Below are 27,172 nucleotides of genomic sequence, written 5' to 3' on the forward strand. Positions count from 1 at the left end.
AAGTCATAATTGACAGATAAACTAGTCTATTAAAAGCTTAAGATGTAAATGAGTATAACATGATATATTCATATATATACATACATATTAGTTATCGAAGAAGCTTCTCAGTCAGGTGGACAGAGAAATAATGGTCAGCTTCTTCGTCTAGTTGAACGAAGAAGCCAACTATGATATTTTTTTTAAGTCGTTGGTTGCTCTTTTCTTCCTTTTTTTTTTTTTTTTTTTTGAAGTAATTTATTTGAATAAATATTGTCTTGTCCACACATTTTTACGAGTTATCTAAAAGTAAATAGCTAATCGATTTAGTTGAATCAAATTGATGAGTTGATGCGTTTAGTTGTAATTTTTAAAAAGTCCAGTAACCTAATTGCTTTTTTATATACAGACAATACAGTTCAAGGCCTATTTGACTATTTAAAGTTTGAGTTATTCAACAAAATGTCAACACTTTTTTTTTTCTCTCATTCTCTAAAAAAGTGTTATATCTTGCTAGATGGATAACTGAAATTGGTTATTAGTTGTCTCTCATGGACAAGTTCTCATATGACCCTAATCATATATAGGGACACACTTGGATGAAAATCTATTATCAAGACAAAAAAATATTAACTGTTGGAATATAGATCCCGAAGACCGGACGGCAATGGCAATCGGTCGATCGGTGACGGAGGTAAACGCCAAGGAAGAAGAGGGGATATGTATTGCCAGGGCCTAAGATGATTAATGCTAACCCTACTGGTATCGACGACCCCAAGCGAGTCACTTTGTTGACTAGTTGGAAATGCCGACTTCGAGAACTCGGGGTGAGTGAGGGTGGCAGCCGAACAATAAGCGAGGAGGCAAGATCGAGTGGCGCATGGAGTCGGCGACGAGTAGCAAAAAGTTGAAGAGCTCTAGAAGGCCGTTGAGGATAATTAAAACCCCTAATTAATGGGAAGTTAAACAACTGTTAAGAAGACTTAAGAGTCGAATTATGGAGGGGAGTAGTGACCCGTAATGATTAGTGCACATTTAAGGCGTTCAATGCCCATTATTAGGCTATTAACTCATTAAATGTACTTTCGTTGAATCTGAGTAAGACGGTCACTCGAATTCCTATAAATAGCTTCTCACGGCACTGTAAAAGGGGGTTGAACATTTTGAAATACACAAGACAAATTTTGATTAATACCCTAATGCATTTTTATCTTTTTCCGTGATCCACCATCTTTTCCGTTGTGTTGGACCCCAGTAGGCTCCCCAAAAGTCAACACAAACAATTGTATATTTGAGAATTAATCTACTGATCTTCTTTGGCTTCAAAAAAAAAAAATTGTCTATTTGAACATATCTAACGATTTTAAAGCAAAGAAGAAGGAAAAAATGTAGTGATATTGTTATAATTATGTGTACTTCATAATATTATAGGAGATAATGCACTTTTACATAACACTGAATGCAATATGTAATATTCTTTAAGTGTACTCTAATTTATGCACAATTGTGACTGGATGTCTGGATACACTAGTCAAGTCTGGTTTTCGTTTATATTTCTTTCAAATTTTATAATATTTACATTTAATTCACAATTTCAAAATTTCCCTTCTAATGTTTTTCTTTTTTTTTCTGAAAGATTTTAATGTTAAACTATATGCAGTAGCACACCACTAGTAACAATCTAGTGTATTTTGAGTCGAAAGCCCTAATATTATGTTTGATTTACAAAATGCAAATAGAAAGAATAAAAATAAAATTTATAAAGAATATGCGATGAAAATTAAATCAAGAAACATTTTTATTTTAAAAAATTGTATTGTTAAAGAAATACTCCATATCTAATTAATACAAGGAAAATTACAGAAGAAATAGGGATTCTACCCAAACCGACCTCCCCCCCCCCCCCCCCCCCCCCACACACACACACACACCAAAAAAAAAAAAAAAAAAAAAAAAAAAAAAAAAAAAAAAAAAAAAAAAAAATCCAAGCCAAACATGCTGCAAGTAAATCATATTGAATGTATACATTATTCATCATCATCAAACCAATTCCTACCTCTGATCGATTACTCAGTATTTGATTCCAATTCCTATCTCTGAATCAAACGCCAGCTACTTCATTCATCTCCCAACTTCAAATCTAATCTACCTGAGCTTTCAACATGCATGTTATCAGAAACTTAATCTAAGCACATTAAGTTGAGGATGAAGCAGAAATATAGAAAAGAAGAGTTCATGCCTGCCCCCTGCCTATTCATTCTGGTCAGAGTAGTCAAGAAAAGGCGATCAGACTCCAGAATTATCATCTGCCACTTGTATTGAACGGTCATAGTTCATTGATAGTCTCTTAGCCCAATGGCTCTTGTTAGATGTCCAAGATATTGGAAATCCAAGTATGGCACACCATCTTAAGATAAGTAATGCGACGGTATGGTCCTCCCTACCATCTTCAATGAAGAGATTGGTTATCTTCGTCTCATCTTCTGTTTCCTCGTTCAGAATTAGATGCTCATATTCAGCTTGTCGTTCGTCCAAAACATTGTCGTCTAGAGAGATCATCCTCATACTCAAAACCTGCAATGCCTCAATAGCAGTTTTATAAAATCTCCGGTCTACATATGCAAAGAATACATTTCGGCAAATTGATGAATTAGGCTGAACTCTATCCCGGTGCATCTGCTCAACAAAGAGCTCAATCACATCAATTTTTCCCTGAAAATCAGTACACAGATACATCAACTACCAAAGCAAGAAAGTTCAAGGGAAATTGAGGCTATACAAGGATACCGAAAAATTAAGGAATTCTTTAGCCAGACATATTTAGGTCATCTGCAATTCAAATCCGGTTGAAATTTTCTAATTAATAAGGATCCTAACAGTTGAATACTATTAGTTACCTTCTCAGATGCCTTCTGAATAATTCTGTTATATAGCAATACATCAGGCTGGATCCCATCCAAAATTCCCTGGTTGAGTAACCTAAATGCCTCACCAAAATCCTCTGATTCCACCAGAATCTGGAAAACACATAAACAGGTCGAAGTTGTCAATACAAATACACACCATTACACATATGACTATGATGCAAGATAAGAGAAACAAAACAAGCATAAATTTTATTTGAAACACGAAAAAACGCCTATGCCAAATGCAACTTTTCACAGTTTGTAGTGTTTAATGAGCAAGTCCAACATAAAAACAGTCTTTGGAATTTTCTTTCTGGCCAAAAACTCATAAGTGCAGCATAAATGGACCGAGGTTGCCACTTTAGACACAGAATATTATGTAGACTAAGATGCTAAATGAGTATCCCACATAGATGATAACTCAGGCATTGAAATTAATAAGTATTTGGATTGGCAAAACAGACTACATATAGTTACCTTAATAAGGCTTGTATAAGTAAATATTTGGGGAACAAAACCATCACGGATCATCCTGGAAACCAGGGTAGAGGCAGATTTGAAACTGTCTATAATGGTGCAGCAATCAATCATGATCGTGTAAGTTGCAGCATCTGGTGAAACTCCACATGATATCATACCTTTGAATATACTGATGGCCACATTAGTCTGGAATCAAAGAGGCAGAGTGTCATTAGTTAGAAAAAAAATATAATTGAATAAAGTAACAAACTGTACCAGTTAGACTAGGTTTAGGAGTGCATACTTCTTTTGCCCTAACAAGCATGTGCAAAACTGTGTTATAGAGACTAGTTCCAAGAGAACTTTGATAGTGAGGGATTGGGTTCTCTGCAGCTTGTAAGTATTGAATCATCTCCTTTACTAAGCCCCTGGTCCCAAGTGCTTTCAACTGCAGAAAGCAGAAGTGAATTCTATTGCACCAAAAGAATAGAAAATGAAGTTCTCATAGTATCATCGAGTCATCAAATAATCCAACTAAAGTCATTAAGGGCAATAAATTGATAAACCCCATCATAATTAAAGAAACACAAACATTTAAGAATGCAACCATTTCTGGTGGTTATACTTATTCTAACTTTCTAAGACATCATCTGCACTTCAGTCTGAAGGCTAATTAGATTATGGTTTCTATTATAGAAATTAAAAGCATGAATAACAATTAACAAACCAAAATCCATGTCTACTCGTTGCTTGAAGACAATTGAAATCACTCACCAAATTCATCATAGATAGCTGGCTATGTTGAATGCCATTCTTCATCATATCCATGTCTATAGCACGTATTTGTTTGGCAGCATCATTTTGAAACATTAAATTTTCTTCCATGAAAGGTGAATTTACACTTCCAAACAATGAGAATAATAACTCATATGTCCTGATATCTGGTTGAATGTTCAATTTTTTCATCTTAGTCAATGACTGGACCGCTCTTTCAGGTAGGTCCTGCAAAAACAATTACACACAAGCATTGGTGGAAAATATCTCATACAAGTGCAAGTGTACACCTTAAGAAATAGAGGAAACACCAGTAAATTATTTTCCCTGTGATTCTGTAGAAAAATTGGGAAGGATAACTGAGAGTCTGAGACATCAGAAATCACTGCTTAAGGAAAACTCTTCTCGGTGAACTGGCTTAGGAATTACTTGATAATGTAATTTTCTAGGAAATAATTTGAGCAACAGTTTAAGTATGTAGTATTAACTCAGTAGAACAGCATGTTTCCAAAAAATAAATGATTAATTAAACAAGTAAAAGAATGTTGAATTGTATCAACTCACCAGGGCAATACAGGCTTCAAGGAAAGCATTAAAAGGATAAGGACCTTCAAAAGCAGATATTTGATCAAGGAAAGACTCAGCTAAATCCAGCTCTAAATTTCTACTGCAACTAACTGATAAACACACAAGAGTTGAATCATATGGCTTCATGTTCTTCTTCTCCATGATTTTTACCTGCACACAAACAATGATTAAGCAATCAAGTGAAGATTTCTATTTAATATAGAACCAGACAAAGAAAGTGCTTAGTTGCAACTGATGCAGAGGGGGTTGTGTGTGTATCTTTAACCATTCCCTGATTCCTAAACTGAAAGAAACTGTAAAAGATGAACTCAGTAGTGGACTAGCATATCTTACCACTTCAATGGCATCATGGAAACCTCTTGCATTAAGAACCGCCATGGTGAAGGCATTATACGTTTGTCTTGATGGTTGCAACCCAAGACTTTGCATCTAACCAAAAGAGGTGAGTTGAGTTAGTGTTGTCCGTGTGACAGAATGACAACTACCTTTTAATAAACAAAATTACAGGCCTTTAACATTTAGAAGATGTGAACTCTGAAATTTTGCATATCAATCGTAATCACTATAATAGGCACACTTCATTTTCAGTCCTGAAATGCATGCCAATATTTTGAAGATTTTTGTATTACTTTTAGCACAAATTGTTAAGATATGAAGTTGGTAATTTAAGGAATGACTTAATGCAATTTAGCAAAGTATTAACACCTGATATAGTAATTGCTCTGCAAGAACATCATTTTGCATGACTGCACAAGCATGCATGACATCACTGAATGACCACTTCAACAACTTCATGGCAGCTATGGATTTTTGTTTTCTTACTGTACTTTTTGAAATGTCAAAGGCATTTTTCTTTATGTTGCCAATATTAAAGTAATGCTCACTGGTACTTGCATGCATGCCCATATCATTGTAGTACCTATTGGCAGAATGTATGAAACCTTCATTTTCCTTGGCACTTCTTAGAAGACTTGAATCACCTTTGCAAGGTGCTGGAATGTCCAGTCGCAAATTTCGCATCTTTCCCTCAGCAGTTTTACTTAAAAGAAAACCCCCTTGGAAGACCATATCTACCATTTGTTGTAGAGTCAGGTAAGCAGATTCCATATCTCTTAACTTTGAAAAGGACCATATAAACTTCCGTAGAAAAATAATGCTGGGTTTATAGTGCTTAGTACACTCCTTCCAAATCTCATGGACAGCAGGGAGGTTTTGCTGGAAAACTGCAAGCTGAAAATAGAATTTATAGAACTGTGAGTACCTACAACAATAGTAATAGGAGTGGGGGAAAAAAAAACCAAACAATACATAAACTCCCAATACCCACATTTCCTGAGTCTTAGCTAGGGTAACTATAGCCTATAGGACATAGTTGTTCCACACCATAGGTACTCTCAATTTCTTGTGATTTTTGTGCACAATATCTTGGACCCATATAAATTTATCATATTCTACTAACATAGGCACGTTAGGGTAGAAGGTGTAGAACAGTTATCCAAATAAGGAAAGTGTATCATCTCCAAAATAGGAGAGTGAAATAAGAAAAGATGAAGAGTAACTGCAAATCTAAAATAGTAGCTAGTTGAGAAGTAGAAAAGAGACAGTATTAATTAATTTAGAAGTATAGAAATCCTTAACAATAATGAAAACATATACCCCTTAATATTCATTTAGAAGTCTGGGTAATGTATATAAACCATTCACTCTCTTTACACACCTTGAGAAGCTGATAATATGTTATTTCATTCTTGCCCACCATCTGATGATCCATCAAATCCAAACATTGATTGACATAACTTATATTGTGCATTTGAACACAAGCCCCCAACAACTTGTTGTAGATAGGTAGAAAATAATGAACACTAGGGTTATCCCTCATAATATTCATCAAACGGAATGCCTGAAAATATACATCCAGGAAAAAGTATAAGGTTTAGGAAAAAAAAAATTAAATACCAAGATATGATTGAAAATAATTGACTCAACAAGACAAGAGGTGTTATTCATTATAAGATAAGTTGCAACATTTACTTGCATTAAATGAAAAGAGTATGAGACTACTAACATTGATACCTCATTCAAGTAACCACCCTTGCATAGTGCCTGGATAGCTAAATAATAGCATTGACGACTTATGTCAATTTCTTTTTCTTCCATTAGCTTCCACGTCTCCATAAGAAACTGCAAGCCAGAGAAGCATCTTCAACACAACAAAAACCAAATACAAACTATTGCATTGAGAATTAACTTTTGAAAATGGTTAAGGAGAACTGCCATGGAACAGCTTGTTTTACAACAATGTAATTAGGCTTGGAAAAGCATGGCACCAACAATTCAATGTATTTACTTTTCTCCAAATACCAAAACCATGCATCTCAACTTGCATAGTTAGTAACACCTAGTGTCTGCATGTAGCATTTTAAGCATTTCATTTTACTCTTTTATGGAACAATACTCCAAAAAGTCTATAACCTGTCAGCTTTGATAAATCTATAATCAACCAAGAGTTTTAAACTTTTCAATGTCAGGGTTTTCAACTAACCATGCAGTATAGTAAAAAGAAAATGGAAATTAGAAAGACCTAATAAACTACAGGAAAAAAGAAAAAAAGAAAGGAAAAAAAAAAAAAAAAAAAAAAAAAAAGATTATGAATTCTAGTTGTTAAGTCAAGTTCATGCTCACCAGTGGATCAGACAACTTTGTGCAATGTTGAAGAATACAAATAAAATCATTAGAACTCAAGGTGGGTCTTTCATGGCCAAGCTCTAACAGGAGGGTAGAAGCTCTGCCTCTTTCTCCTGAACAAAGTGCATCCACAATTTTCTCCTGAACTTGGTTCCTTGTGACACCCTAAACAACCAAAGATCCAATCTTACCACCTTAACATAATACTTCAGCTTAGTTTGATTAGAGTAACAAATGAGGCAAGCTTTTGTAGTATAAGTTCCCTTAAATAATACTATTACAAGACACAGATAAGCCCACTAATTAAATGATTTATAGTTTAAAGCGCATAGGTGTACATGCTTCACCTTTCCTATGAACAACCTTCTGTCCCTACACAATAAAGATCTTTACATTTAGAACAGTGTACTATACTACTAACACCTGTTAAAAACAGAATTCATATTTATCATTGCAAATTGAAATTCCAAAGGCTTATTTGTGGAAAAAATCCAAAACTTGGTGTGTTGTGGCAATTATAGCCAAAACTTTCAAAGTTAATACTAATTTAGTACCAAAATTTAAAAGTTTGGTGCAATTCTAGCCAATTTTTAACCCAATGCAAAAAATGATTACTATGGCTTAAATTGACTTACATGTTTGCCATACATAAGAGAGAATGATTAATATTTGTTCTAAGTCGAGGATAACATTGAAAATTTGCATAAAACTACATTAAGAATACTATAGCACAGTCTAGCAACAATCACAAATGATCATTATACATAAGATTAATTGATTCTTTTATGAAACTAGTATTCAATTGGGAAATCAAAAGGATTTTTTTAAAAAATGATCAATTCTTTTATGAAATTGTAAACCAATTAAAGTTGTATAGGATCTTATTTAAATCAAGTTGAAAAATTGGATAAAATGGTATTGGGTCTGGCCATAATTGTTTAGCCCATAAAATTTGGACCATTTTACCAATAAGCCAAATCCAAAACCCCCCTCCCCCAACCCAACAAATTCTGAAAATATGGAAAACTGGAATTAGAGAAAGCTAACCTTTTTAAATTCTTTAAAATTCAAAAATCTGCAAGCAACTGAACCTGATCGGGCAGTCCCTCTGTTGAAATAAAGAAGCTTTAGAATGTGCACTGATTTCTGCATACACATGCGTATATGGGTGTGTGTATAGACACAAACTTCGGTATTGCATGTATGTACACATCTTATATTCATCTACAAAAAATATTTTCACTTGCTAAAAGTGGTACTTACAGAAACTTATGCATCTCTTGCAGAATTGGTTGAACAGTAGAAAATACTAGGTCTCAAGTGAAAAAGCTATTGTAAAAGATTTAAGAAAATCACTTTTCATTCACATTATTTTCCCTTTAGTTCGTATAGGTATTTTTATCAAAAACTTGAATGAAGAAATTATGCCAAATTCATAAAAGATTTCTAGGACATACCTTAAAAGCATGGTCTTGGCTTCTCTTATTGCTCAAACAAAGGCAACAATCCAAAATCAACCACAGATTTGCTCTTCACCACCGTTCATCGGGCTGTAGAGCTTGTATTCAGCAGCGTGAGCCACCGCTGAAATCTGTTGCCCGGAGACAAGGAGCTCCGGCGAAGGCTAAGTTGATGCCGACTTTTTTATGCTCCGGCACTACTCTATCGACTCTGAGCTCTCTGTAAATTGTAATCTCTATTATTTATTGTTAGGGCGCAGTACTATTATATAAGAAAATTTTAAGACGCATATAGTATTTTAAAAATGAAAATTTTATACTTAACAAGTTATACTTTTCTGTTTATTTAAATTAGTAAAATTGATGAAAATAATCAAGGGAGGAAGGAACTACCCAAGAGGTTCAGTAAGAACAATTTATAATACCCAACAGAAGCAAAATCCAGACGAATATAAACCAAACATTATGCAATCAAATCTTCAATTAGTTTGATTGCATAATGTTTGGTTTATGTTCGTCTGGGTTAGTTTTGTTCAAAAAAACAAAACAAAATCTTCAATTAGTTAAACACCAAAACTTGTAACATTGCCGGAGACAAGTAAACACTGTAACTTTGCAATCCTATCTCGTAATTTGCAAAACAAATAACCTAGAATAACAGAGATTTCTTTAAGAATATAAATTGGTCAATCTCAAAGAAGTAAAAGAACGAACACCTGGAGTGCAACTCAATGCAAGTGTATTGAGTCATTTTTTAAGAAATTTCAAACAAATCTGGGGTTCAAAGTTATTAGTAAACAACAAATTACCATGCAAATTCAGCGAGAGATCAATGAGAATCATCGAAAAGCAGTCATATGCTTACCTGTTTCCTCTATGCAGCTGGTGGCGTTACCCTCGCCCGCGCTACACGATGTCTGTGCCCTGAATCTTATGCTGCCAAGGATTAAGAAGGAAGAATCTAACATCTGCTGTGCTGTGGATTATACTTTGGAGTTTGGAGAAGCTTGGCGCATTCTTATTGTTTGGATTTTTGGGGTTTTTTTTATGCCATGTAAATAAAGTGAAAAAAAAAATTTTAAAAATTGGTTCACTACCTTTATGCATATGGCAGGTGTACTCTATGGTGTTGTTAGTACTTAGTTGCACTATATATAGTTGTTAATTATGTTTTAAAATTTGAGTTATTTATGAAAATAATACATCATTTTATCCACTTCTCATTGGTTTAAAGTTACGAGATCTTTCTATATCAACGATTCTGAGTGATTTCTATTTCTCCCATATAGTAGTGTGTTTATTTGATCCAAATTATAAGTGTGTGTGTGTGTATAACTGTATGGTTCGGATCAAATAATAATAGACGCACAAGAGATAACTAGGAACCACTAGAGTTGTTCATCTAAAATATCTAACGGATTATAATCAATTAAAAAAACACAATGACTTTTTTTGTAAATAATTCAAAATTTTAATTAAGTGAAAGAAATAATAATATTGAGTGCACTTACCAATATAGAGTGCAACAATATAAAGTACAATCAAATTTTGAAGTGCAAATAATAACACTATGGAGTGCACTTAACAACATTATAGAGTGCAACAATATAAAGTACTTTTTAGCAACAATACTAAGTGTATCTAACGTTATTATTAATTGCACCGAATGTGAAAGGTAAATTATTTTCACTCTCTAGTGTGAAAGGTTACACTTTATAGTGATGTTATCTGCTCTTTTTACTTACACACTTGCACTTCAAAGTTTGGATTATTTACAAAAATATCATCACATTTTATAAAAAGTGCTTATGATATGTTAGATATTTCAAGATGGACGACTAGAATTAGTTTATAGTTCTCTCATGGGTAGCAATTCTCACCATAATGAGCCCATGTGTGTGTGTGTGTATGTGTGATGGTTCATGTGAGAACAAACTCTCAAGTAAAAAGCAATGATTGATATGATCAATCAATTTGGATAAGTAACAATTGAGAGTTGTTGAAAAATAAGAGAAATATTGGTGATGTCAATTTTATAATTATTGCAAAATTGATCATTTACAATAATTATAAAATTGACTATACGTTTTTTTACTAAAACCCCCCAATCATTGATGACTTTAGTGGCGCTTGTGATTAGTCACTTTTTACATAAAGATCATTTATCATTTGAACCCCTGTGTGTGTCAAGTGAAAGCATTGTTTGTTTGTTAGAAAAAAATTACGGAGTACAAAATAATATCAACACTTTATCTATAATGTTTTGAAAGAAATGACTAAAAACAAAGGAAAAAACATTGAAAAAAAATGAAAAAACGAAAAAAGAGAGATACATGGTTGAATATCTTGAGAGACAAGTATATACAACATTGAAATGGTCATTAACCAAACCTAAAGATGATCCAAAAACAAAACCTAGATGCTTGAAGATTTCCCTATCTATCAAGTGAAACCTTAACCCTAGTACTACTTATAATAAATTTAAACCATATAAGATGTATCTGTCTAGTATTTTCATTACGTACAAAAAAGAAAAATTTAGTATTATGCTTAGAGTGTAACAAACCTAGTAGAGACATTTTGTAGTTTGTGGAAAACTGTTAAAGAGCTCAAAGAATGCCTAGAAATTCTTGATTAGACATTGTGCCTTGTGCATTGACATCCTTTTATAGATCTTGTCATTTTGACTCATATTAATGTGGTAATATTTGTTTCATTGTTTCACTTTGACTTGAACTTCTCATTTTGTATTAGATTTTGAAATTCCTATTTTGATAGGTTTTGCCAAAATAATTTGGCCAATTAATGCCAATAACAAGAAGTTTTGAAATATTTTAAAAGTTTACTCACCCCTCAAAAATTGTAATTTACACATCTAAAATCATTAAATGTCCGTTTGAAAACCCGTAAAATGGTTTATAGAAAGTGTTTTCTGAATTTATTGTGTTTGGATGCAATAGGAAAATCCAGTTAACGGAAAACATTTTTCGTTGACTGGAAAAAATATAAGCATTTTGGCGGAAAATGACTTCCGCCAAGTGCCCATGTCGCCAAAAAACATGATTTCCTTTAGTAACTGCGGAAACCAGAGAATTCCTCTAGTTTTTGTTTTATATTTTTAAAATGTAAACAAATATTTGTTTTTTAATATTTTTTTATTAAAAAACAGTGTGTTTTATTTTTATTTGTTTTATAGATAGATAGAAAAAATAAAAAAATAATTTTTTTTTGGGTATATAACAATTAAATTAAAATGTTGAAGTATATGATTCTACTCGTTTTTCTGCTCATTTTCAGAAAACCAAATACACAAAGACATTTTTCTGTTGTGCATCTAAACACTGGAAAGAAAAATATTTTATGAAAAATGACTCATTTTCTCAAAAACATTTTACGGATTTCAAAATGGACCCTAAATGTACAACTTTAAAAAGCATGCACAATATTGTAACTCAAGGTATTATTAAAAAAATAATCAATAAATCAAGTAGGGAAAAAAACATTGTAGTTGTGTATCCTTTAGTTTTAACTAGGGGTGTCAATACGGGCCGGCACGCCTCATTAGGCCCGTCCCACCGCGGGCTTTTTATTTGGCGGGCTTTGGCGGACCGGTCCGCGAAGCCCGCGGGCTTGGGACTATACAACCCAAGCCCACCCCATGCGGGCTTGCGAGTCTCGCGGGCTGGCCCGCGAGCCATCTCTTAATTTTTTTTAAAAAAACATTAAATAGTATATAAACATGTTAAAACCGCTTGAAATATGGCACCGGAAACTTCCATAAAATCCATAAACCTCGCCCAAATCTCTCAGATCGATACCGCGCGTTCAGCAGAACTGTAGAAGGGTGATCAAAGCTAGGGTTCAACAGCACACTCGATTTCTCTCTCGGCTTCAGCCCTCTACAATTCCCGTATGTGTATAATACATATATAAATATGTATGTTTGCTAGACTTGGAGGCGATTTAGTAATTCATAAATATGTATGAATTGATGATTTAGTTTTAGTAATTATTTGATAGAGTTGGAGGCGGATGGAGACGGGAGAACCGAAGAACTACGTACTCTTTTTTTTAGAATCAAGAACTACGTACTCTAGGAATTATTGAATTATTGGATTTCTCCCCTTCTGCGTACTCTTAGATAGTTAGATCTACACATTGCCTAAGAATTAAGATATTATATATATGATTTTAAAAAAAAAAGATATTATATATATAATTTATTTATTTATTTTTTAAATATGGCCGGGCCCACGGGTCGGCCCACAACCCGCGCGGATTTGCCCGCGCGGGCTCTGGCCCTCCGCGGACCATGCCCGTTAGGCCCGCATTTTCGCGAGCCTAATTTCTTGAGGCCCTAACCCGCCCCATTGCGGGACGAGTGCAGACTAACCCGCGAGCTTTGGCCCACTTTGACACCCCTAGTTTTAACAACATACAAACTTGTGGTTCCGTTGCCTATGCGTATTGAAGCTTATTTTTTATTGGAGCAAGTACAGTTATAGACAACAAGTATTAGAATTTATTTGACAATAATTGACTTTTTGTATTTTATAAATAACTAGTAATTCATCAGCGCGATGCACGGAAAAAAATTATGTTATTATAAATATAAATAAAAAATATAAAAACTAAAATATTTTAAATTATTTAATATAATAATATTTTTGAGCTTCCATTGGTCAAGTATTTATTATTTTTATAGAATACAAAATTACAATTAAAATTAAAATTAAAATTTTGTATGGTTAATATAATCTCTAATTATGTGCATATTCAAATAAACTTATAGAGATAATTTATATAATTACATTGATTTATTCTTAATTGCATTTCATCTATATTATAATTTTCACGATACAAATAATAACTAAGATAATTACATTTGGAAAGCAAATTTCAAATTTTGTATGTGTAAATTTAAACTCTAATTGAACACATTTTTTATATGATTATATAATATATAACTATTTTATTTTTCAAAAGTATATTTTTTATATGATTATATAATATATAGCTAGTTTATTTTTTAAATATTGTGTTTTTTTTTTTTTATAATAAAAGATGTTGTGGCATTAATTATAACATTAATTATTTCCCAAACCATATAGCTTTATTATATAAAGGATGTTAGTATACTAGGGAAAATGCTACATGTACTCACATTTTGTACTCCTAACTTGTACTCCTACACACAAAATCTTTGATGTAGACATTTGTATTGGGACTTATCAGAGTCCGTCACATCAGAGAGTAAAATTAGGGAGTACATATAGTAGAACTCATATGCTAGTAATGCCATAATAACTTATAGTGTTAAATCAAACTCTTTTTTTTTTTTTTTTTTTTTTTTTTTTTTTTTTTTTTTTTTTTTTTTTTTTTTAAGGTGATGGCGATGTCAATCATTTTAACGGTAACTTGTGATGTGGCATGAATATTTTTATTTGTCACTTTATACCTTGTATATTTTAGATCAAATAATACAACTTCCAATCACACTCATAATTAGATAATGCTACTTTAATGCTTTGTATTATTTTTATTTTTTAAGTGAATAGCAAAATCCTATCCGCAAAAGATAAAATTCTTCACCCACAAATCTCACACCTCGACCCAATATGATAATAAATGAGTAGACCATGATAATTCAGGGGTCAGCAACCAGTATTCGAGAGTGTGCACTGAATCAACTCCTGCCTCATGACTTTAGTTGACAAATGACCACAAGGAGTTAAACTCGCCTAAGTTGCTCATAACTGATCGTCTCAAACTAAGAGATCTAAGATTCTAACTAAGGGTCCGTTTGGAAAGCAAGAAAATGACTTTTGAAAAATGAGTCATTTTTCAGAAAATATTTTTCTTTTCTGGTGTTTGGCTACACAACAAAAAACTGTATTTGTGTATTTGGTTCATTTTTCAGAAATTAATAGGAAATTGACAAAACCCAAAAAAAATATCACAAATTATTATGTGAACATAGGCAAAAAAAAAAAGAAAAAAAAGAAAAAAAAAGTGGTGGACAGTGGCGATGGTGAAATTAGACAAAACATAGCAGTATGCCAGTATACAAATCAGTATGTGAAATTAGGGAAAAAAAAAAAAAAGAAGAAGAAGAAGAAGGCAAAACACTGGCGGTGGATAGGAGATTTGACGGGTGACCATTAGGGTTTGGTGAAATCGATTTCCGGTGTTGGTGGACAGCAGATTCGGCGGCCTCTGTCTCTCTTTCTTGAACCCCCGTCTACCTTGAAGCAGATTCGGCGGCGAAGCAACAGGCCTTGAACCTTCGTTTCCCTCTTTCTTTATTCTCGACTAGTAGCGATGGTGGTAGGCGACGGTGATCGGATAGATCAACGGCGGTGAGGGGCAGATCGACACAGTGATTGGGTTTCTTCCTCCGTCTTCCTCATCAGCGACGAGCAGAGTGATTTTCCGAAATGAAAAATGACTTCCCAAAAAAAAAGGAAGTCATTTTCCGAAAGTATAGAGTTATTTCACCAGAGCTAATTTTCTTTTGACTTCTCATTTTCCTGCCTAGCCAAACACCATAAATCAACAAAAATGATTTACTTTTTTGAAATTTCCAAACGCACTCTAAGTGACATTGTTATTACAAATTTGTATTTTTACCCATTTTAGCCCGGTTAAACCCAACTATGATTAATAGCCGCCAAACCACTTTTCTTTTTTATTTTATCTTTTGCAATTATTTTCTTACGTAGTAGAACAGAATTGATCCTTTGTCTAAGAACAACTGTGCAACACTGCTACTCGTCCGGTACAGTCCCACCGATTTTTCCCCTTTCTCCTTCATTTCCTCCGGCTTGAAGTCTCCACTTTTGTTCGTTTTGGTCTTGCTTTCTGTTACTCCCCTAATTGCTCAATCATTGGAACCCTAAAGTGGTCTCTCTCAAATTCTTCATCTCCGCCTGTTTATTACGTTTTCAACCTCAATTTCCACATAGATCGCGCTCGCGCATCGCTTCTGCTGGGTTTATGCAGGTTAAATTCATCAATGACATAGCAGCTTGCTGCTCGGTTGCAGCTCTGACAGAGGTACGGAGTTCTGAGTGCTCCTGGGCGTCGTACGGAGTGTAATTGTGTGGTTTGATTTCTCGCGGGGTAGGGTTGTGATTTGTGATGGCTGCTGCGGTAGTGCCGGAGCAGTTCCCGGTTGGGCTCAGGGTGCTAGTAGTTGACGACGACCTTCTTTGCCTCAGAATTCTAGAGCAAATGCTTCGCAAGTGCAAGTACAATGGTTTGTTCTGTTGTTTTTGTATTATTTATTACTTATTTTTATTGCTTCCCATTTGATCAACGTATCTTTTTTGCGTCATTTAGTATATTTTGCTTGGTAATTTGAGATGTTTTTGAACTATTGATTTGTAATTCCACTAATCCGCTTTGAGATTTATTTATTTATTGCCACACTTCATTGAGAGTGGTGTCTCCGTTGGCGGGATAAGAAATATCATCTTATTTTTTATTTTTTATTTTGGCTGTTTTCCATGGTGATAAGCATAAGTTTAGTCATTTTCTTTATATTTTTTGAGAATTTTCCACAATTCTGAAGTTTTTCAAGTACTTGAGTTGATATATTTTCGAGCAAATTCCAATTATAGTACTCGACTATTGTGGCATTGCCACATTTAGCCCTACTCTTTAAAATTTGCCTCTTTACATCTTCACTTTTACGGTAAGACTTCTGGTTAAGTTTATGTTATTTTACAATTTATTAAAGAGTGCTAACATGTAATTCGTTCAAGTAAAGGGGTTTACGAAAGAGGAAGATAATTACATGTTGGGACAAGAGACTTGAATGTGCCAATGCTCTATTAGTGACTTGAATGCTTTATGTCCACCTATAAAGCATCAGGCTGATCGTTTAGTTTGATTATGTCATTTGTGGATCTGTTATACAAGTCTTTGCAATTGCTATAAATCCTCTTTGCTCTAGCAAATTAAATTGTTAAAATCCATTCTTACTACTTTTGGTTTCTTTTTAACTGATTGCAGTGACCATTTGTTCCCAAGCAACTGCAGCATTAAACTTATTACGGGAAAGGAGAGGCTGTTATGACATTGTGATAAGTGATGTCCATATGCCTGATATGGATGGATTCAAACTTCTTGAGCATGTTGGGCTGGAAATGGACCTTCCTGTTATAAGTGAGTGATAAACTGATAATTCTCTGCCTGAAATGCATGAAATATTTCTTTGAACTGATACATACCTGTTTAATGTTTTGCAGTGATGTCAGCAGATGGAAGAACTAACCTTGTCATGAAGGGAATTCGACATGGGGCTTGTGATTATCTGATTAAGCCTATACGTGATGAGGAGTTGAAGAATATCTGGCAGCATGTTGTTAGGAAGAAGTGTAATCTAAGTAAAGAAAATGACCATTCTGGCAGCTTTGAAGATAATGATCAGCCTAAACAGGGAGGTGATGATGCTGAGTATGCTTCTTCTGTTATTGAAGGAGCTGATGGAGTCTTGAAAACGGTGACGAAGAAAAGAGATTTTAAAGATGATGATGATGATGATGATGATGACGATGAAATAGAAAATGATGACCCAGCTACTGCAAAGAAACCACGTGTGGTTTGGTCAGTGGAACTTCATCAACAGTTTGTTAGTGCTGTTAACCAACTTGGGATTGACAGTATGAACTTTTGCAACTTTGTCTTCTATGAATTTTATTTACAAAATATATCCTTACCACAGGATTTCCAATTTTAATATTTCTAACTTTTATTTGTTGTATTTCTTTACAGAGGCTGTACCTAAGAGAATCCTAGAATTAATGAATGTTCCTGGTTTAACAAGAGAAAATGTTGCTAGCCACTTGCAGGTGCAATGTCTTATAGAAATTGTATAAATGCGTTACTTTTCATGTTAATATGTTCACTTTTTACCTCGCCCATATACATAGAGGTACAATGGGAGAATCACAAGCACTTCAAATATATCTTCCATGAAAAGAGTACACCAACCATTAACTCCCGCTCTATCATTATAAAAAAACAGAGATAGCCCTTATGCTTTGAGTGATATGCTATTTGACCAATTGACCCCAATAAGGGATGGATTTATGGAAGGGGTTGGACAGTGGGGGGGAACATATTTGTGTATAACACAGAAGCTGTGTTTGTTATTCTGTTGTTAGTATATGGGCTAAATGCAAACATCTTAATCACTAATTTTTCCCTGAATGATTATTATTAGTTTTTTCTATTTTTATTTTTATTTTTGGGGATCTATATATATGGTCCCTGGATTTACTACATCACTTTCTAAGAGACTAGATGACTAATGCCAGGGGGTTCTAAATAACTGAGGAGTTGTCCTATTGTTATATGATGCCACATGGTTCTATACAGTTCTTTTACCTTTCAAAAAAGCATAACCATCTTACCATCATCATTTATTTTGTTTATTTTTCCTTCTTTGTGTGGTCAGTAGAAGGATGGTTTAATATAGTAAGGTTTAGAGGCTAAAGTTAAAGGAAATATGGCTAAGTTGGTGTTTTTCTGCAGTATATCACCTTTTAATGTGTTTGGAAGTACTCTATATGTTGTTAATTTGCACCTACTAGAATCATGGTATTTGTAAAAGATTCTGATGATTATTAAATTGTGTCTAGTATTTAGAGAAAATCCATATGTTTGTGGAGAAGGTACATAGTGATACGGTGATACCCTGGATATATCTCTAGAGTGTTGTGTTTCCTCTATCTCAACAAATTCAACTAGTGCTTAAATATGCAATTTAGTTATCTTTTTACGACTAAATAATGAGGTCCTAGGATTTGTGGACAAACACCAGTTTTTTTGTAAGCAAAGTTCATAGTTGTCTTATAGCCACAGTGCACACTCATTTCTATTTGCTAACTCTTTGATTCCCAACATGCAGAAATTTAGGCTTTATTTGAAACGGCTGAGTGGAGTTGCTCAACAACAGGGTGGCCTTCCTAATTCCTTTTGTGGACCAATTGAACCAAATCCAAATCTGGGTTCTTTGGGGAGATATGAAATTCAAGCACTAGCAGCCTCCTGCCAAATTGCTCCACAAACTTTGGCAGCTATTCATGCTGAGTTTTTAGGGCGACCTACAAGTGGTCTAGTTTTGCCAACAATTGACCATCCAGCTTTGCTACAAGCATCTCTGCCAGGCACAAAATACATTCTTGATGATCAAGCTGTGGCTTATGGTCAGCCTCTGATGAAGTGCCCACCAAACATTTCCAAACAATTTACTCAACATTTGTCAACAGAGGATATTCCTTTAGGTGTCGGAGCTTGGCCCCCAAAAAATGTTTGTGTGGTTCCCAGTGTCAATCTTAGTGGTTTAGGTGCTCAAAATGGTAATATGTTAACAACAATGATGCAACACCATCAACAACAGCAAAAACAGCAACAAATGGAGCAGCATCAGAAGTTATCTACTATTCCAGAGTCCTGCCGTCCGGTTAATGTGCGGCCCTCATGCCTAGTGGTTCCATCTCTGTCTTCAGCCAATTTTCAAGTCACAAATAGTCCTGCTTCAATCAGTCAGACCAGCAGTTTTAGCAAAAGTAATGTAATGGATTCTAGAATTCTTTCTCCACAATCAGGTAATTCTTCTTCAGGTGCTGGGCAAGTAGCTAATAGGGAACAGAAACTGCCATGTAGGTCTAATATGTTTTGTGCTACAGGCTCTCTCTCTCCATCTGTCTCATCATGCTCTACGATTGCTGACAACAGTGCTAGCTGGCAAGTTCAGAACTCAGCGTGTATCATTGGTGCTTCTAGACACGTGGCAGGTGTTGTACCTAACATTACTGGCATCCCTGTTCCAGACAATCACAAATCAAATCAATTGCTTGACCAGGGACCTATTAGGAATCTTGGGTTTGCCAGTAGAGGATCATCCATTCCTAGTCGCTTTGCTATTGATGAATCTGAATCACCACCAATAAGTAACATATATCATTCAAGAATCTATAAGGAAAGCAATACATGCAAAGTGAAGCAGGAGCCAGATGTGAATATTGCTGACAATGCTAAAGTTAGTGTCCAAATGCTGCAAAGAATTCCTCCAAATGACTTCACGAGTGTTTTTCAGTGATTAGGTAAGCTTGAACTTATTACAACTTCTGCATTGTTTCATAGCAAGATTTTGGTGCCAGAGCCTTCCTATTACGAAACGTGAGGCACTGAGTCGTGGACTATTTTCCATATCATAGGTTTTTTGTTAGTGTCTCTTGTGAAGTAATTACATTTTTTTTGGGGGTGGGTACTGAAGTTTGGGTTGAACTATGATATTATCATTGATGTTTCAAAATGTTTAAAAATTATTTTTTTTGATATGGTTTTTAACTGTCTGCTTTTTTCTGAACACAATTTCAAAAGGGCAACTAGTGCTGGATAAGGGTATTGTGGTTGCAACTTGGTGTCAAAACTTATGGTGCCTAACAAGAAAAATGACCATATTATATTGTAAAGTGTGACAAAAATATCCTCGAGTTCAGTGTTGGATGCCTGATTTTTGCTGGAAAATTGCATGATTATGGTTTTTAAACCATTTCAAGAGAGGGTACTGTCTTTTTAAGTTACTGTTATTGATGGGATGAAGATTTATGTGTTATCAATCCCTAGTACATGGCACCCCAAGTGGTCTATCTTAAAATTTTGATTTATTTTACTGAACATTACACACTCCTCTCATGTGCTTGCAACAATGAATAGGTGATTTAGTGCTTAGATATTATTTGAAAGTGTTTAGCCAAGAAAGACCCTCGGTGTTCTATTAAATATTCTTGATTAACATTCCAAATACTCTCTGCAGGGTTATCCTTTCTGCTGTAAGGTGTCCGATGTTGCTTTGAAATTGTAACCTTCAATGCTAGGGAAGGTCCCGAAGGATTAGGAAAGCACTTGCTCGTGATTTGCTTGTGGTAATAGAATCCATTTTACAATCACCTGCAGAATAAGGGTAAGTAATAGTTTTGGCCTTGGTGTATTTAGTGAACTGATATTTAGGAAGAAGATCAATGGCATAATAGTGTCCATTGGGTGCAAGTTTCTGGGTAGGTTCTACAAATATTGGGGCAAGTATTTATTATTTTGCCTGCCTTAGTAATATTTAGGGAATAAGTCAAAAGATTATGTAAGAATATTCACATGACTGCCCCTTTTGCTTTTGTAATTGTGTAGTGGGCTCATTCATTACTTGTGCCCAATCCAAATAGTGTAATTTTTGGATTTATGTTATTTTTCGAAATATATTTGTGTATAGGTATGTTAATGTTACATTGTTGTCTATTCTGTTATGTTAGCTTCCCTTGCATGTTAGGAGGTTGGTAAAAAAGAGGGCAAATTTTATTGTGGATCATGGTCTATGTAACAACGTGGATCATGAAGTATGTATCATTTTAATTACACTTTTGTTCATTTGACAATATTGTTATGTTTTTAATTTTATTTTTCCTCCATGCTAGTTTCATTATAGCAATATTAAAATATCATTTTAATTATACTATAGTTTCATTTGATAATATACATTATTGCTTGAGTTTTACTCTGTATTTTTTTGTTTTATTTTTCATATACACTAGTTTAATTATAGTAATGTTTAGTATTATTTTAATTGCACTTTAGGTCATTGGACAACATATGTTATTATATGGCTCCGCACATTAGTTCCACTATAGCAATATTAAAAGTCTAAAATATCATTTTAATTATACTACAATTTTATTTGACAATAATATGCGTTGTTTTTTAGTTTTCATTTTTCACACATACTAATTTCATTATAATAACATTAAAGTATCATTTTAATTCTACTACAGTTTCATTCGACGATCATGATTCACACATCGATGTTTGACCAAGATCCACTATATAACAACTAAAAAAGGACTCACCTTATCCATAACCTAAAAGATAAACATTTGAAACAAGCCCACTAGATATGAAAGAAGAGTATAACTTTTGGTGGCTATTTATATCATGGACGAATGTCCAAATAGCATTATGGATCTTGGATTGAAACGACGAGGTACATAATTTCATAACACAAGATACAAAAAAAATCACAATACAAGACGTATACACATGTTATATATTACTTATTTTTTCATAACACAAGACACATAAATTTATAATATGACACAATTACTAATTTGTATCAGGTACAAAATTCATACTTGGTGCATAATTTCATAATACAAAAACTCACAACATAAGACATATACATACACCAGGATCCACAATGCACTTTGAACCCTGGTCCATGGTATATCGTCCACATAGTGCTGTATGAGCTATAAAAAAATATATTTTATATTTTTAATATATTAAAAATATATTATTTGTGTACTAAGGAGTAAGGACTATAAAAAAATATATTAAAAATGTATTATTTGTGTACTGAAAGTAGATTATAAAACCACTAAAATGATGTACCAATTAAGTCTTAATGCACAATATACTAATTGCATTTAAGTCGAAAGTGGTGAATATTTTTGTTTGTCGCGATATTCCATTCCCTCCCGGCTCAAGAACAAAACATATACGACACTAAAACATCAAACACATTTCAGTGGTGAAGTTCAACAAAACTTCTGAGTAGTTCTAACCACAATGTGCAGAAAGCTAATAACGTCCAACCAAAATGAACTCATCATCATCCAGAGCTTCAACATCTTTCTCTCCTACAAAGTTTTCCCGCCCAATATCGTTCACAATCTTCACAAATTCCTCGCGTTTTTTCTTGGGGAGTGGAACATACGGCAGGCGAAATATGGGGCGAGCAACCCCGAGCTGTGCCATGGCTGTGTTCAAGCCAATGGGGTTTGGTTCTTCGAAAAGCCATTGGATTAGGGACACGAGCTTGGCGTTCAAACTGGGATTCTTCCCTCCGAACATAAGTTCCCGCATCAGACCCGGAACCAAGTTGCTCGTAACGGAAATCACGCCTGTTGCGCCGTGATCCCACCTAGAGTCGTGGCATTGATCATCATTTCCGCTCCAAACGACGATACCTTTGCTTGTGTACTGCTCCACTCGGTCATTTCCTACGCATTCTTTGACGCCAGCCAGGTTAGGGCTCGTCGCCACTGTCTCAATCACGGCAGGTGGAATATCTTGACCGGTTCGTGATGGCACGTTATAGATAATCGTGGGTCCCATCGGGAGCACGCTGTTGAAGTGAGAAACCATGCCCTCTAAGGAAGTCTTGCCGTAGTAGGGATTGATGTGAAGAGCTGCGTGCATTCCGACCGCAAAGCCCTGCTCGGTAGCGTGTATTGCTTCCCTCGTCGAGTTGCTTCCCGTGTTCCCGATAACCTTGATGGACCCACCAAAACAGTTAACCGTGTGGCCAATGAGCATGATATGTTCATCCCAGCTCATTAATTGACCCTCACCGGTCGTGCCACCAACGATTACGCCTTCGACACCACTTTCAATCTGCATGTTTACTATCGCATCATATGCCTCGAGATCAAATCTGCCATCCGGTAGATACGGAGTTTTTATTGCAGTAATCAATCTAAGTGCTTTTATATCCTCAGCATATGTCCTACATAAAAAAGCAAGGCAAATCAGTAAAGAGTTCTTTCTTCCAAGTCAACTAATTCACGAAAGATAGCATTTATTTCTAGTTTAAAAAGACGGAAAGTCTTCACCGTATGCTAATATATCTCTTCATTTTTCTTTTCAGGTGGTGGGTGGAGACACAATCTTGATTGAACTTTAAAGTGATTTTTTCAAGGAATGAAGATTTATGCAGAATATATCGAGGCAATAGGACTATAGGAGCCAACCTTTCTAGAACTCGGAGTATTCCATATGTTTATAATTGCAGGAAAATGTGGCAGTTGTTAAAAAATATTGGGTTTCTTTAATTGGGGACAAAATACTTAGTTTAAGTCGTTCTCTAAATTGCCCTTAACAATCCATGACCAAGCCCAAAAAACCCACAAAATTCACAAAAGTAGGTGTTAACCCACCCACCCACCCCGAGATACAAAAATAGGGAGACTTAAGGAGAAGAAACAACGGAAAAAGCTTCTTTAATTCATATCTTGTGCACAAGAACTTGACCCATGCATCACTATTTCCTTAGCATCCCTACTATAAAATCCGCAGAAGTTAGAAAAAAGGGAAAAAAAAAGTGGAATTTGTATGCATCAGCATAATAATTCATAGAAGTTTGTGGTGACACTCTAGTTAAAGCAATTAGCGAGTGTAATATCTTATCGTGTTACCTCCACTGAATAGATTCCAGAAACCTCGCAGGGATGAAAAGTTAAGCACAAAGGTATTAGAGGAAAGAAAAAACCTTAACAATTGAAAAATGATTCTGTTCACAGTTCACATGTGATTGACCAAACATACTTAATAATCTATTGCCAAGAATGGCATTAGAAAAATCATCCCGAACTGCATCAACTTATAAGAACTTAAGAAGCAGAATCCCATAAACAAATAAAACATTTCGAAGCAAGAAAAATAAATTGTTTGAATTAACAACACAAATGCCGATTGAAACCTAACTAGCATTTTAAGCAACTCCCAGAGAAAAATAACAATCAAGAAGAAAATCTTGATGGAAGACAATTTTTTAAAACATCTCTTTAGTCCTTTTTTATTTTTTCTGGTAAAAAAAATAATACAGTTGTAAAGAACTGAGTTGACAGAGCAGAAAAGAAAGATTAAAAAATCGCATTTTTCTCTTTTAAAGACAAGAACTATTACTGAAATTCTGAACTGCATCCACTTATAAGGAGCAGAATCCCACAAATAAAGAATACATTTCGAATCAAGAAAAATAAATTGCTTGAATTAACAAGACAGATGCAGAAAATAACATTCAAGAACAATAATAAAGAAGAATAGCTTAGAGGAAGACAATTCTTTTTTTTTTTTAATCTCTTTAGTTCTTTTTCTTTTTTCTGGTAAAAGAATAATAATAAAGAACTGAGAATTGACAGAACAGAAAAGAAAGACTTAAAAAATAATTTTTTTTCTCTTTTAAAGACAAGAACTATTACAGAAATTCTTTACCTATTTTTAACCTCATTACTCCTCATAGGGAGATGAAAATTGGGAATTACTGCAGCTCTGGGAGACCTCCATCTTGCAGTTGTCCTGGGCAGACCCAACACAAATAATCAATATTAAGCGCGACAAAAGAACAAACACAACATATGCTTAGCAAAGTAAGGTCACAATCAAATCCATAATACTCCGAAACAAAATTTAATATAACAAAATAGGTGCTCAGTCACATCCATACACTAACAAAGAGAACCAATTCCGGCAACAAGCACATGTAAACCAAACAGATATCGCATTACTTCAATTTCAAATTAACGGCAAAAAGAATAGAGCTTTAAAGTTTACACCGAATTTCAGTTCAAGATAGACAGAAGGGCAGGAATAATCTCATTGTTTGGAGCAAAGGGAGGAAAAAGACAAGGGAAATGAAATGAGTAAATTGAATGAAAATGAAGAATCGTAGGGCGTGGGAGTACCTGATAAGCGAAGTTTGGTCGCAGGCCTTACCGGAGAAGACAAGATTGGCGGCCATTCTTGAAGTGAGAGCTCAAAGGAGGAGTGCGTGATAGTGAAGGTGGCGGGCGGAGGAGAAAAGAGAAAGTAAGGAAGGGGTTTAGGAAGGGAAGGGTGATCCGTGGACCGTGGGACGTGGGTTATCTTTTCTGCGCCCAATAGTCAATAGATTTGTAGACGCTGTCAATTCATATGCACTAAAATGTTGAAAAGTAGCCAAATACTTGTAATCGAGTGACATAACTATAACTCTTTAGTCTCTTTTAAATGGGAGGTCACAAAGAATGACAACGGGATATGGTGGAGTGGGATCGAAAAGTATACTCCTCGTCCAGTCTTCAAAATTGCAACCCCGTTTTCAGAGGCGGAGCCAGGATTGAATAGTGCGGGGAGCCAACTACAGTTGAAATACTAAATCAAATACATTGATATCCAGTTAACATATTTCAAAATAATCATTACATTACAAATTTAATAAAGTTTAGAATAAATAATTTATAATTGAATCTATATTAAATTATTTTGTAATATGTTTCAATGCACATTGCTTTGTATGGTTAAAAAAATGAAAACATTCACGCATGTTTTAATAATTTGAATGTGAGTCACAATATATATATATAGTGAATACATAATTTGAAATGAGAGACATCGGGAGATGTTGAAAAGTTTATAACTTAACTTGTAGGATTAATTTAAGTGGGAGGGGGGCCAAATATTTTGAAGGAACAATAAAATTTTAATATTCTATATAAAATTTTTAAACACAATTTAATATTTAAAAAAAAATTTGGGGGGGAGGGGGGCCAAGGCCCCCCTTGGCATACCTTTGCCTCCACCCCTGCCCGTCCTCGAAACCCCGACTCCATTCCCGTCATTGTCCCATCCCCAGCAGGGAATTAAAAGTAGTCCACATTCATGTCTCCGGTTAATACTTAGTCAAAATCTTAAATTATTATAATTTTTAATTTTAAAAATTAAAAATCTAAGTTTTAATTATATATATATATATATATATATATATATATATATATATATATATATATATATATATATATATATATATATATATATGAGTTAATACCATCTAAGGTCCTTCGAGTATAGTGGTTTTACCACGTTTAGTCCTAAACTTTCAAATTGACCATCTATGGTCCTTCGACTTTCAAATTTAACCATTTGTGATCCAAGTTAACCACCAATGGTCCTTCAAGTTTTGAAATTTAACCAACGGTGGTCCTCTTGAAAGGACCATGGTTGGTTAAAATTTAATAGTTGAAGGACCATGGGTGGTTAACTTGGACCACGAATGGTTAAATTTGAAAGTCGAAGGACTACAGATGGTCAATATGAAAGTTTAGGACTAAACGTGGCAAAACCACTATACTCGGAGGACCTCAAATGGTATTAACCCATATATATATATATATATATATATAATTATTCGGGAGCGGGACGGGATATCCCCGTCCTCGACGAGGAATCACATATATTTCCCGTCTCTCACATTCCTCGAAAATTTTCTTCATCTCCGTTCTTGTCGGGACGAGGATCGGAACAAATTACAATCTCTAGGTCACACGCATACTACAATGTAATAGAGTCTTATTTTTAAAAATATGTTGAAAAGTCAGTCAAGTCTATGAACTTTTTCATAAATCTAAGTAAATTGTTAATTATTTCACATGTTCAATTTTAGTCATTAAGTTATTTGAGAGGTTGTTATTTTAGTCAGTGACTTAATCATATGTTACATAT

General features: G+C 34.5%; 3 protein-coding genes across 7 annotated transcripts; 1 reads left to right on the forward strand and 2 right to left on the reverse strand.

The window, feature by feature from the left end:
- Positions 1-1,968: 1,968 nt before the first annotated feature.
- Positions 1,969-9,892, reverse strand: LOC109171883 (pentatricopeptide repeat-containing protein At1g76280). 5 transcript variants are annotated; one of them, XM_019320969.1, is made up of 15 exons: positions 9,717-9,892; positions 8,849-9,071; positions 8,439-8,499; positions 7,389-7,556; positions 6,780-6,887; positions 6,424-6,606; positions 5,412-5,936; positions 5,040-5,135; positions 4,683-4,856; positions 4,119-4,346; positions 3,649-3,792; positions 3,363-3,551; positions 2,877-2,996; positions 2,257-2,691; positions 1,969-2,217 (listed from the first exon to the last, which is right to left on the reverse strand). In XM_019320969.1, exons 2-14 carry the CDS (start codon positions 8,857-8,859, stop codon positions 2,266-2,268), a joined length of 2,433 nt encoding a protein of 810 aa, XP_019176514.1. In that variant the 5' UTR covers positions 8,860-9,071; positions 9,717-9,892; the 3' UTR covers positions 1,969-2,217; positions 2,257-2,265. The 5 variants fall into 5 exon arrangements, with proteins under 5 accessions (XP_019176514.1, XP_019176513.1, XP_019176511.1 ...); XM_019320968.1 differs by having other exon boundaries at positions 1,969-2,128; positions 2,219-2,691; XM_019320966.1 differs by having other exon boundaries at positions 1,969-2,691.
- A 5,696-nt stretch (positions 9,893-15,588) lies between these two features.
- LOC109171884 (two-component response regulator ORR21-like) lies at positions 15,589-21,145 on the forward strand. Its single transcript, XM_019320971.1, has 7 exons — positions 15,589-16,109; positions 16,868-17,020; positions 17,104-17,517; positions 17,630-17,706; positions 18,768-19,467; positions 19,549-19,965; positions 20,682-21,145. Exons 1-6 carry the CDS (start codon positions 15,992-15,994, stop codon positions 19,959-19,961), a joined length of 1,875 nt encoding a protein of 624 aa, XP_019176516.1. The 5' UTR covers positions 15,589-15,991; the 3' UTR covers positions 19,962-19,965; positions 20,682-21,145.
- A 1,161-nt stretch (positions 21,146-22,306) lies between these two features.
- Positions 22,307-25,556, reverse strand: LOC109171887 (4-hydroxy-tetrahydrodipicolinate synthase, chloroplastic). Its single transcript, XM_019320974.1, has 3 exons — positions 25,378-25,556; positions 24,908-24,991; positions 22,307-23,420 (listed from the first exon to the last, which is right to left on the reverse strand). Exons 1-3 carry the CDS (start codon positions 25,431-25,433, stop codon positions 22,493-22,495), a joined length of 1,068 nt encoding a protein of 355 aa, XP_019176519.1. The 5' UTR covers positions 25,434-25,556; the 3' UTR covers positions 22,307-22,492.
- Between the last annotated feature and the right edge of the window lie 1,616 nt (positions 25,557-27,172).

The sequence above is a fragment of the Ipomoea nil genome, unplaced genomic scaffold, assembly GCF_001879475.1.
Source record: "Ipomoea nil cultivar Tokyo-kokei standard unplaced genomic scaffold, Asagao_1.1 scaffold0382, whole genome shotgun sequence".
In the NCBI taxonomy this organism is placed as follows: Eukaryota; Viridiplantae; Streptophyta; class Magnoliopsida; order Solanales; family Convolvulaceae; genus Ipomoea; species Ipomoea nil.

Coding starts and splice junctions, on each gene's coding strand:
- LOC109171887 (XM_019320974.1), bottom strand. CDS start 25,433: ATGGCCGCCAATCTTGTCTTCTCCGGTAAGGCCTGCGACCAAACTTCG. Junction 24,992..25,377: donor GACCAAACTTCGCTTATCAG/GTACTCCCACGC, acceptor GGGTCTGCCCAG/GACAACTGCAAGATGGAGGT. Junction 23,421..24,907: donor AGTAATGAGGTTAAAAATAG/GTAAAGAATTTC, acceptor TTTTTTATGTAG/GACATATGCTGAGGATATAA.
- LOC109171884 (XM_019320971.1), top strand. CDS start 15,992: ATGGCTGCTGCGGTAGTGCCGGAGCAGTTCCCGGTTGGGCTCAGGGTG. Junction 16,110..16,867: donor TCGCAAGTGCAAGTACAATG/GTTTGTTCTGTT, acceptor AACTGATTGCAG/TGACCATTTGTTCCCAAGCA. Junction 17,518..17,629: donor TAACCAACTTGGGATTGACA/GTATGAACTTTT, acceptor ATTTCTTTACAG/AGGCTGTACCTAAGAGAATC.
- LOC109171883 (XM_019320969.1), bottom strand. Junction 5,136..5,411: donor CAGAGCAATTACTATATCAG/GTGTTAATACTT, acceptor TCTTTTGGTTAG/ATGCAAAGTCTTGGGTTGCA. Junction 3,552..3,648: donor TGCTTGTTAGGGCAAAAGAA/GTATGCACTCCT, acceptor CTTTGATTCCAG/ACTAATGTGGCCATCAGTAT.